The following is a 12,168-nucleotide window of genomic DNA, read 5'->3' as shown; positions in this document are numbered from 1 at the left end:
GAATTTTTCAACTAAGGCATTTTCTAATGAAAATGTTATTTGCTGAAATCAGATCTGCTGCAGGATAGAGCTGGTTCTGATGAACATCCTGTGACAAAAAAAAGGTTTGAAAATTCTGAAATTGCTGACATTTCCCCTGAATTTCAGTTCAAAATTTAAGTTAATTTACAGTAAAGGAAAAAAAATGTAAAGGAAAAAGGTAAGTGAAATGTTTTGAAGTTATCAAATGTTTCAACTGACCCAATCTGAATTTTTCCCCGGATTTCTGGTTTGTGAAAATTTGAGACAGAATTTTTGTCCTAAATTGGGACAGGAAAATTTTCTGAAATTTCAAAAGTTCTTCCAGAACAGGAAAATCATTTCCCACCCAGCTCTACCTTGTATTTCACATGCCGGTTTGAATTAACATTAGGCTTTTTGGACCCCAGACTTGTTAAAGATTACAGTAATCTGTTGTCCCAAGACCTCTAAGTTTAGTGCCTCTAAAGATTGCAATACTTGCATGTTATTTACCTCGCTTTGCGTGGGTGCATCTATGGTCATAACAATTTGAGGTTAAGAAATTAAGAAATCCATCTTTCAGACCAAACTGCATTATGCCTCCCATAAAACTGCTGATTGCACAAATGCATCTTGCAAAGCTCTGTACAGCTTTTAACCACTGAGATCTCAACATTCTTTTTGGGTACTTCATGGGGAAGTGAGTCTTAGAAGTCATGAGTATACATAAGGGGTAAAATTTTCAGAAGTGCTAAGCTCACTGAAAGTCAAAAGGACTTGGCACCCAAGTTAGTTAGATTCTTTTGAAAGCCTGATGTGACTCTCCCTCACACTACCATGGCTTGCTGTTTGCCATGGTAAGTTTATATTACTTACTGTGGCTATAATATCGTAAACTCTACTGAGAGAAAAAAACTGAATCAAGGCCTTCATTTCCTCTTGTAACACTTGAAGGGAGATTTAAGAATAACTCACATTTAACCCTGTAGACTTTACATGCCCAGTTATAATGATGCTAACAAACAGAACTCTCCCTTTTCTAGTTAATCACAAACACTGAAACAAAGCCTTTAAATCATTTGTATAGAGCCTTAAAAATGACTGTATACAAGAAGTGTAAAACTCATAACATTAAAATGTCTACAGTATTAAGGTGAAAGGTTTCACTAGTATGTCCTGACATGAGAATCCTTTGAGGCAGAGACTAGAACCTGGAGAAACATGTACAGTATATCCTCTGAGTGAAAGTCAAAGATTAATATCCATGAAACACTCTGATCTGCTAAAGGTGACCTACAAAGCATTTATAAATATATTGTTTCCTTCACACAGTCCTAATTTATTTATGTTTCTAAGCAATAGAGCTTCCACAGGGAAGATGTCAGATTGTATTAGGAGATGAAATGGTGTTCACAAAAAACCCTCCATCACAAGAAGTAATTAAACCTATGAAGAAGTTTGAGAACAAAGATTTAATATTGATGTTTTTATGATGGTTGCAGACCTACCTAAAGGTTTTAATATGCATAAAGCCATTGTCCTAAAGATACAAAAAGGAAACACAGGCTAGACAATGCCATTGGATAGTGGAATTATTGGGAGGTTGCTGAACATCATCGCTGTACATATTAGAGCTCAGCAAGAAAGAAATCAGTTGGAATTGCATAAGTGGCCCTGCAAAATGTAAGGGATCAGACCACATAACTCAAGTGGTCTTTTCTGATCCTACTGTTTCTAATTAAGAATGAAGATGTATGTTTTGTAGATAAAGTGAATATGCAGAAATACATGAGAAGTTACATTAAATATTAATGTGCTGTTCTTCTCACTTTGTAAATATTTTAACACATTTGAGTAAGAAGATATGCTACAAAACAAAGCAATTCTACTTTGTAGAGCAAACAGCTATGAAAAGATGATTCATTGTATGTGGTATCCAATAGCTTGCACAGTTCAGACACTACAAAATGCCTAAGTGAGCAAAGAGGAAACAAAAATCCAGGAAAACAGCCATTTGAACTGAATGAATCTGTTACCAAAACTAGACCTCAATTCTCTGCAAAACTGCAACAAAATATGGCAGTTTATAATTTAGGCTCATTACCTGTCAAATGAACTGTTTTCTTACCTAAACATTAATTTGGGAAAAAAAGAAAAGAACTTTCTCTAGTAATGGTAGGAAACTGTACAACGTTTAACACAAGTATGCTGTACTTTATTTTCAAGCAATTCAGAAAAAGGTAAGCCTGAAAGTAGAAACACCAAGTATCTTTAAAAATATGGAATTTCCTTTATAAACAACACTTACTTGTATTAGGTCTAAAATGCCAAGTTCACTTTCTGAAGAATCCACACAGAAGACAAAGTACAATGTGGCATAGTGTCGGTAGATTAGTTTGTTATCAGATCCACCTATTAGTCTAAATGAAGAGATAAGCCAGGTCAGTGTCAAGACAAGATGAGCAAAAACTCATTAACAGCAAATTATAAACTTTTCAGGATACCGTTTAAATTTAAATTATATCATGAAATAAGTATATGCTGAAAATACTTCAGCCACTAGCAGTATAATAGAGAACCTCATAATTTAATGTAAAAGTGCTTTTGAAAAAAAACAAGCCAAACCAATATGACGCCTTAAGTCTGAATTGTAATTACTGTTAGTAAATTTCCTCACAGACAGTAGTAAGCACATCCATATATGCACATACGCATCAGAACTATGGCAAACAGTGGAAGTGTGTCCTTATTGATCTAAGATGTGTGCAAGTTTCATTCCATGACATTCTAGCAAGCACTGTGCAGAGAGTAAGGAATATTACTTAGAAGGGGTCACATGCTTCAAGCATCTTTCCCAGTCCCACTCAGGGGAGCAATTGAGAGGAGTTGAAAAAATTGAAGTATGCATGCATTGAAGTTAGTGATTAGTACACATGGATTGCATTGCTATTCACTTAAATCAAATGTATGGTCTTAGTGATAAACTGAATTAATACAACAGTTGTGCTACAGAATATTTGACATTACAGAAAATATGAGTGCACTGCACCCAAATGGTTGTATTACAATATTATAAGAGATGCAGAAATTTAAATTCCTTATACTTCTCCTTAATCATCAAGTTAGTGAACTACAAAAGGAAGAGTTATCTTAAGTGAATCAACAGTGATATGCTTCAGCCCATCCTCTGTAGCCTCTCCCTGAGAGAAACTTTTAACTGCAGATATCACAAGGTATGTATCTCTCTTCTTTAGGTGGCTAAAAATTCTATCTTAAGCAACAACATGGCTCAAGTATAAAATGAAAACATTTTGTGGTACACAGATATACAGGTATTAAGCTGATGATTCTACACATTGGGGAAAAAGCCATTAAAAACCACTCCTAAACTAGATTTACAGAAGAAATCACCAGAGTCTAATGGATCACAAATCTGCACAAAGCAATGATCCCTCTAATTTTCTATTCTTTATTTGTAAATTAAAACTATTATAGAACCTTTAGAACACCTGCACTTTCCACACAGCTTCACATTAATGCTTGAAAATACAAGTCCCCTGCTCTCAAATATCTAAACAAAAAATGTACAGAGTTTTCGTGATTTGCAAGCAAACTAAAACAAAAACAAATGCAAAGTAAAGGCTGATACTGTGTCCTTAAATTTATGACAATTAACTAGATATTGCAGTGAATGTGAAGTTGTTTCACTCTTATTGCTAGAACCCCCAAAATGTGCAAATTGCTCTATAGAGATACAGGAAGACAATCCCTGCTGTGAAGAGCTATATCAAAAGGGGACTTGAAGAAGGGAAACAAAAGTTGAGCTTGTGCCACCCACCTCCAGGCTTTTGCCTTTTTTGGGGGGGGGGGGGGGGGGAAGAGGGTGCTTCTTTATGATATATAAAAAAACTGCCTGAAAGGGTGGGCTTTTACTCTGTGGGGGGTTTTTAAACATTAGAAATTCAGGTCCTGTCCAGCCTGGAAGACTATGCTAACTGAAGAACTACTGCAATGATACTTCCAAGAGTGAAGAGAGCAAAAGTGGAATAATTAAGAGGAGAAAGGATTGTTAGTCAAAATGTTACGCCTTATCTTGACGAGGAAAACAGGTCATGGTTGGTATCACGGTAGCTACCACAACTTTGACCATGATCGTGCTCCAAGTATAAACACAGCTTTTAAAACGTTAACTGGCTTTAGTCAACCCTAGGCTCTCCCCATAGAGGAATTCAGCTAGTTAACTCGTGTTAAGTGTCAAAAGTGGTTTACAAAGAGATCAAAATCATGACAGCTAAAACAATGTCAATCATGACCTCTTTTCCCAAAAATTGTGTTTTTGTTAATACCTATGTAATTTCAATTACTAAAATTTTGAATGAACAGGTCTTTTATTTCAGCACATCTGTTAACGTGTGAAAACTCACAACAAACATGCTTTAAGATCACAAGGGGTAAAAAAACCTGACATTTTTACCTTGAAAAAATTTTACCTTAAAAATCCAAACACCATTTCAGCGCTGACACCACTTGTCATCAAAAATATCTGCCTCCCTATCAGCCACCTCAATACACCAGAGGAAAACACTCCACAGTTTTAACCAAAGGTCAAAAATATGCTTTATTTAAACACCAGGCTCAGAGGGCACAATTAAACTAGGAAAAACAGCCATATTTTGAAACACATTAGCTAAACACACACTGTAAACAAGAATTTGTACCTAGTGTAGACAGGGCAAGTCATGTTTAAAAACCTGCTAGATGGGGGAAGCCTAGGGTTGACTATGGCCAGCAAATGCAACTTGCTGTCTACACTGTGCAAAAGACTCACTTTTAAAAATGTGTTTGCTAACAGAGTTTTTAAAACAATCATTTTTCTTAGCCCAGACTTGCTCTACAGCACTGTTTTTCAAATCGTGGGTCATGACCCAATACTGGGTCACAGCATGTCAGGTACTGGATCAACTTGCTCTGGTCAGCACGGCAGACCGGGACATTAAAAGCCCCGTTGGCGGTGCTGCCCAGCTAAGGTAGGCTAGTGCCTACCTTTTCCGACACCACGCTGTGTCCCAGAAGTGACTAGCAGCAGGTCCGGCTTCTAGGCAGGTGGGCCACGAGGCTCCGCACGCTGCCCCTACCCTGAGCACTGTTCCCAATGGGAACTGGGGGGAAAGCGGTTCCTGTGGGCAAGAGCTGCACAAAACCACTTGAGCGCATCCGCCTAGGAGCCGGACCTACTGCTGGCCCCTTCCGGGGTGCAGCGCGGTCCACGGTGCCAGGACTGGCAGGAAGCCTGCCTTAGCACCCCAGCTGCACCGCTGATCGGGAGCAGCCAGAGGCAAGTCTGTGCCCCAATTCCCTGCCCCAGCCCCGAGCCCCCCCAGACCTGAAGCCCTTCCTGCACCCCAAACCCCTCATCCCCAGCCTCAACTCAGAGCCTGCAACCCCAGCCCAGAGCCCTGACCCACTCCTGCATCCCAACCCTCTGCCCCAGCCCTCAGGGGTCCCCAACCTAGAACCCCTTCTTGCACTCCAAACCCCTCATCCCCAACCCCCCCCAGAGCCTGCACCCCTAGCCCAGAGCCCTGACCCCCTCTCACACCCCAAACCCCTCATCCCCGGCCGCAGCCAAACCCCATACCCCAGCCCAGAGCCCCCTCCCACACCCTGAACCCTTCATTCCTGGATTCAACCCACAGCCCTCAACCCCGCACCCCAACCCTCTGCTCCAGCCCTGAGCCCCTCCTACACCCCTCATCCCCAGCTCCATTGTGTCACGGGCATCAACAGTTTTCATCAGTTGGGTCCCCAGGAAAAAAAGTTTGAAAACCACTGCTCTAGAGAACAGCAAACTTGGACTCTGGCAGAAAGCCACTGGAATCTTTAGGCCAGGAACCCTCTACCAAGGGCACACAGCATTCAAATATTAGGCGCTCAGGCCTAAGCACCCAGCAGAAGAGCTGCCACTGATTTCAAGTTTCGCAATGGTGTAGTGCAAGGGTGGCAAATCTGTGGCTCCGGAGCCACATGCGGCTCCTTGTACAGGCATCGACTCCGGGGCTGGAGCTACAGGCACTAACTTTCCAATGTGCTTACTGCTCAATCCCTGGCTCTGCCACTGGTCCTGCCCCCACTCCACCCCTTCCTGCTCCCTTCCCTGAGCCTGCCGTGCCCTCACTCCCTCCTCCCATCCCCCCGGCAGAGCCTCCTGCATGCCACAAAACAGCTGATCAGGAGGTGTGGGGAGAGAGGGAGAGGCGCTGATTGGCGGGGCTGCCGGTGCATGGGAGGCACTGGGGGTGGAGGGGGCTGCTGACATATTACTGTGGCTCTTTGGCAATGCACATTGGTAAATTCTGACTCCTTCTCAGGCTCAGGTTAGCCACCTCGGTGTAGTGAAACAGTCTCTTAGGTTGACCTCAAGGCTTTAGCCGGGCTTTGGGAATATAGTTAGTGCCATCTAGGCTTCTATATATTTTTTTCTGTATTGTCTCTGGATCAGGGACAGGTGTGTTGCAACCATATCCCCTAATTCAGTTACAGCTGTACAATAGACAGGGCCCTAGAAGAAATATTTTGTTAAAGCTGGAGAACATTTTAAACAGAAGATAGTTATAGCTACTTAACTGTAACAGAGTATTTAGTAACAATATACAATGGAGACGGGTGTATGGCTTTTCTTATGGCTGCATTAGAAATATTTAGACAGAAATTTAACTAAATTACTGCTTTAAAACATGGTACTCTTGAAGCTTTTTGTGGCATCCTTTGCCGTTCACTAATACTAGAAATTTCTGTTAAATTTTAATACTTACAAGCCCCCTTCTAGGAAATTACAAACATTTTCATCACGTTTGGATACCAAATGGAAAGTTTCTCTGATAATTTGTTGCTGCGTATCTTCACTCTGTGAAAAAATATATATATATTTTACTATCAGACTAAAGTAGATTACTTAACAGTAATTTATATTTATAGCTTTTATAGTTTGCCTCTGTTTACTAACAGCACTACCAAGACAATCAGCTTTGTTGCCTTCTAATCAGGCACCACAAGTCCATACCATTCAGGATATGATCCAACACTCTCACAGATCTTGGGAGACAGGCCCGTCCTTGCTTACAAGACAGCCCCCAAATCTGAAGCAAATACTCACCAGCAACCACACACCACACAACAAAAACACTAACTCAGGAACCTATCCTTGCAACAAAGCCCATTGCCAACTCCGTCCACGTATCTATTCAGGACCTAATCACATCAGCCACGCTATCAGAGGCTCGGTCACCTGCACATCTACGAATGTGATATATGCCATCATGTGCCAGCAATGTCCCTCTGCCATGTATATTGGCCAAACCAGACAATCTCTATGTAAAAGACTAAATGGACACAAATCAAACATCAAGAATTATAACATTCAAACACCAGTCAGAGAACACTTCAGTCTCCCTGGTCACTTGATTACAAATCTAAAGCTGCAATATTACAACAAAAAAATTTCAAAAACAGACTCCAACGAGAGACTGCTGCATTGGAATTAATTTGCAAAATGGACACCATTAAATTAGGCTTGAATAAAGACTGGGAGTGGATGGGTCATTACACAAAGTAAAAGTATTTCCCCATGATAAAGAACCCGTTGTTCGACTGAACTGTGGGGTTTTGGCCTAATTCCAGTGACAGATGTTGCTGTACTGATGCAAAACACTAGTGTAGACAAGGAAAGCTGGTTTTGCACAGTGCAGCTCACCTCAATTTCAAGCACAGGGTGAACTGCATTGGTGCACAGTGTGGCTACATTCTGAGCCAAAATTAAATAATATATTGTGAACATACTGCTAGGTAAACTAAAATAAACAAAAAAAGACTTATCACAGTGCCTAGGCTAGGGCATACTAAACAAGTTGTAGATGTGTAGAAGGAAACTGTAAACAAAGCAGTGATCATACACACACATTTATTCAAAGTAACAGTAACTACAGTACAACCTGAGTTATGAACACCAGAGATATGAACTGACCAGTCAACCACACACCTCATTTGGAACTGGAAATACACAATCAGGCAGCAGCAGAGACCAAAAAAAAGCAAATACAGTACATTAGTGTTAAATGTAAACTACATAAAAAATAGTGAAAGTAGCATTTTTCTTCTGCATACTAAAGTTTCAAAACTGTATTAAGTTGATGTTCAGTTGTAAACTTTTGAAAGAACAATCACAACATTTTGTTCAGAGTTATGAACAACCTCCATTCCCAACATGTTCGTAACTCTGAGATTCTACCGTACATTCTACTGTCACTAAACTATGGATCAAACTAATCAGTGTTTTATAGTTGCTGCAAGATTAATGGAATTGTGAAGCTTTTAAATGCTCCCACAATTTTACTGCTCCTCAGGCAAAATAATCCTACGTAACAGGACGGGACAGCAACAAGTCCATGTCAGGTGAAGGCAACCCCACTGTCCTTCAGTTCTTTGGACAAATGCAGCTCACAAAAAGGCGGGCAACCACAAAGCCATCCCACTTTTCCCAGCGCTGCTGCAGTTGCAGCAGGTCTGGAAAATAGCAAGGAGACATATACACACACACACACACACAAATCAGCGATGAAATAAATCTTAGGATAGGGAAGAGAAAATAGAAGTGAACTGCTTCATTTTAGGAAGCATTTCCTATATTCAAGTCACTTTCTGCTACCAAACCAAGTAACAATCACCATAAGATTGACAGATAAAAGAAAATAACAAAATCTCTTCCCTAAAATTTCTGAAATCCCCCATTTGAAATTGGGAAGAGGAAAAGGAAGATTCACACGCACACAAAATGAAGTTAAAGTCTTACAGACATAGCCAGCCTGAAACTCTTCACAAACATGTTAATTTTGAAATGGTAAATCCAGATAATCAGTTTGCTGAATGATAGATGCTAAGAAGAGGGAGTGGGTTTCTTGACCCATGTTACAGTTTCTCCAGCTTCTCTTTCCCTGGGTAGGGGATGAATTTCTCTCACTCAGAGAGAGTGGTTTTCTGCCAGCAATGTACTCATTTATTAAACACCGGCAGTGCAACCCAATGAGCGATAGTCATCATTTCTGCAAAGATATGTCCTTGATAAAAACATAGTTTTAACTTATGAAGTTATATAATTCTGAACAATGCAACCTTTGTGTATTTGACTGACTAGCTACAGATGTCAAAAGTGAATTTTTTTCAATTGGTACTACTTTTAATATCTGTATTTATGTAATTTTGCTAAAGACAAGAATGTTCTTGTGTATTTCTCTACATCCAGTGGTAACTCCACAGTTGGGAAGTACAGCACACAGCTTAAAAGATTATCCTTTAGTTTTATCCTGGGATAACTTTTTTGTTTTGTTAATTCCCCGATCAAGCCTGTGGTAGTAATTCCTAACTCCAAGCACATATTTACACAGAATTTTGCACAAATGTCACTTTCAGCTAGTAAGAAATTCACTTTCTCACAGATTAAAAAAATATATGTGCATCTGCTGCTGTTCATTTATTTTTTTCCCTTTGTATGAGAAACATCACTTTTCTAATACTATAGGAGTTTACAGAAAAAAAATTTGCTGACTGACCTCTACCAAAGGCCTTAAGCCTTTTCTCACCTTCTCAATACTAGCATCTCTGTCACTAAGGAGACACATAATGCTGCACAAGAGATAAAGAAAAGAGCGTAAAAGAACTCTCCAAAGCATATTGTCTATGATTTTAATTCTTTTTTCAATATTTTAGACAATTACCATGAATCTGCAGTAAAGTCTCCACAGTTAAAGCTGTAAATCACTTTTATTGGAAGTCAGAATTCTACATTTCTTCAGCTTTAAAATAAGTTTAAAATCAATTTTGTTTTGAAATTGAACTGTTTATGACAGAAGTAGTGCATGAATGATTTTTGGTCAAACAAAATTGTCGGGGTGGGGAAGAGAGGAGAGCTTGAAAGCTTCTGTTTTTTCTTGTAAAGTCATCTCTCCAAAAAACCCACTTAGTTTAGAATAATTATTTAACAGTACTGGACATAAGCTGGTCAGTATTATTTCATATACAGGCTGGTGCAATATTTTGGAATGGTGTGCAAAAAAGGAACAGCAGATGGCTGAGCTCTGTGTCTTTATAAATTTGGCCAGCTGTGAATCAACTAGGTTATAAGAGGTTAAAAAAGTACTTTGGGAAACGTAATTGATTTGAATATATTTTCTTGTATTTCAAAGAACATAACGTCTCCACATCGTATCTCTAATTTTAAGACAGTATGGCATATCAGAAGAAAACAGTATAAACCACATTAACACCCATCATGATATTTAAATTAATTTTAATTTTTAAAAAGAATTATGATTCAAACACCTTAAACAGACATAACTATTTTAAATGAGTATTTAAGACCATTGCTTTAATTTCTGAAATACTAGAAACCCATAGTTTCAATAAAAACCTTAACATGAAGCCTATTATCAGTGTCCATCCTCTGTCTGTCCAAGATCCTCTTACCTAAGTTCCTGCTAAGTCCTCTTTCTCCGCCGCAGCCCCAGGGCAGTCTGCACCCCAAACCCCTCATCCCTAGGCCTCACCCCAGAGCCCACACCCCCAGCCAGAGCCCTCACCACTCCCCACCCCTGAGCTCCCTCCTACACTCCAAACCCCTCAGTCCTACCCCCACCACACATCATCTCCATATTAGTGCACACTACAAAATGCATTCAGCACATGGATGGAGGGTGACCAGATGTCCCGATTTTATAGGGACAGTCCCGATTTTTGGGTCTTTTTCTTATATAGGTTCCTATTACCCCCACCACATCCCGATTTTTCACATTTGCTGTCTGGTCACCCTACATGGATGTAAAAAATTAGAAGGAACATTGCCTTTTACCCCAAATTATAAGAGATCCTAAATTACCAAATTTGGATATGAATTAGACCCCACCCCCTGAAAAAAATTAAAAGGTGGTCGGAACTGAGTATTCAGCTCAGGTCCAGGTCTGCATCTAATCAATGTCCTGGAAAATCATCCCAGTTTATCACATATTCAGTATCAATCAGTGTTACTGGGAGCCTCAGTATTGGTCACACATGACTTTGGCTAATTTACACTGCCATAATCAACTACTGTATTGTAGATACAGTTCTAAGCTCTGGACTACACTATGGGTATATTAGATAGGGCTGTGATTTGTATCATTATACTGATACTATTTTAAGCCCACTATGGATGCAGGTATAACAGCACAAAGGTGCCTAAAACTGGTATAATTTATTTCTCTTCCTAATATAGAATAAATCATACCTGTATCAGCACTTTTATACCGATTTAACTGCATCTACACTGGGGGTTACTGCTTTAATTATACCCGTACAGTCTAAGCAATAAGACTTCCTAGTGCAGACAAGCCCAGATCAGGGATGGGCTACCAACCCCAAAGAGACTCAGAGCACATCAATGCCTGCTGACACGAAGACTCTCCAACATCCAACCACCTACCAGTGAGAAGTCGCCACCCAGCCTGCACCAGCCACCCTGCACAAGAGCCGCCTGGACCCATAGCTCAGGCCGACAGGTGCTGGGAAGGGGGCAGAGTGACAAGGGATCATCTCTGAGCTGCGCTCCCACAGGCCTGCGGGCTAATAACTGCACTGTCCCCCAGAGCAGGGGCTACACCCTGACGGGGAAGGCAGCCCAAGGCACCGACCCACTGCCCTTCCCCACTCCTTGCTACTGCCCCCATCCCCACCCCGCCTCTCAACAGCCTCCTGAGGCCCAAGCCTGGCCGCACTCCTAGGGCGGGACCAGCTCAGAGACCCGCTTGTCCCTAGCCCCTGGGCCCCGCCCGCGCGCCCCGTACATAGCGCTGGTAGAACTTGGAGAGCCGGGGTTTGCCGTGGTTGTTGAAGATGAGGATCGCTTTGATCATGGTGAAGCGGCGGGAGGAGGCCGCTCCAGCCGGCCGGGTCACTGCGAGCTCTGCCCCTCCCCCTTCACACTAGCAGCAGCTCCCCCACTATTCGTCCCCAGAGCGGAAACAGAACGGCTCCCACTATCCACGTGACACCGAGTCACCTGACAAGGTGGTGCGGCTCATCGCGTTTGTCAACATCCGCCAGGACGAGTGCCCTGCGGTCACGTGCTCTCAGTGGCCGCTGCCA

General features: G+C 41.2%; 1 protein-coding gene across 3 annotated transcripts in view; it reads right to left on the bottom strand.

Moving 5' to 3' along the window:
* Window positions 1–12,070, bottom strand: part of AP3S1 (adaptor related protein complex 3 subunit sigma 1) — a 42,436-nt gene extending 30,366 nt beyond the window's left edge. The window contains exons 1-3 of one of the 3 annotated variants that reach the window (XM_050946007.1): window positions 11,868–12,070; window positions 6,813–6,904; window positions 2,309–2,420 (exon numbers count right to left, since the gene is read on the bottom strand). In XM_050946007.1, the coding sequence (XP_050801964.1) occupies window positions 2,309–2,420; window positions 6,813–6,904; window positions 11,868–11,936 (273 nt within the window). In that variant the 5' untranslated portion in view covers window positions 11,937–12,070. The remainder of the gene's footprint in view (window positions 1–2,308; window positions 2,421–6,812; window positions 6,905–11,867) is intronic. The other 2 variants (XM_050946006.1, XM_050946005.1) reach the window with 2 other exon arrangements.
* Window positions 12,071–12,168: the final 98 nt, after the last annotated feature.

The sequence above is a fragment of the Gopherus flavomarginatus genome, chromosome 3 (assembly GCF_025201925.1).
Source record: "Gopherus flavomarginatus isolate rGopFla2 chromosome 3, rGopFla2.mat.asm, whole genome shotgun sequence".
Taxonomy (NCBI): Eukaryota; Metazoa; Chordata; order Testudines; family Testudinidae; genus Gopherus; species Gopherus flavomarginatus.
This window is presented reverse-complemented; position numbering and strand designations above follow the sequence as displayed.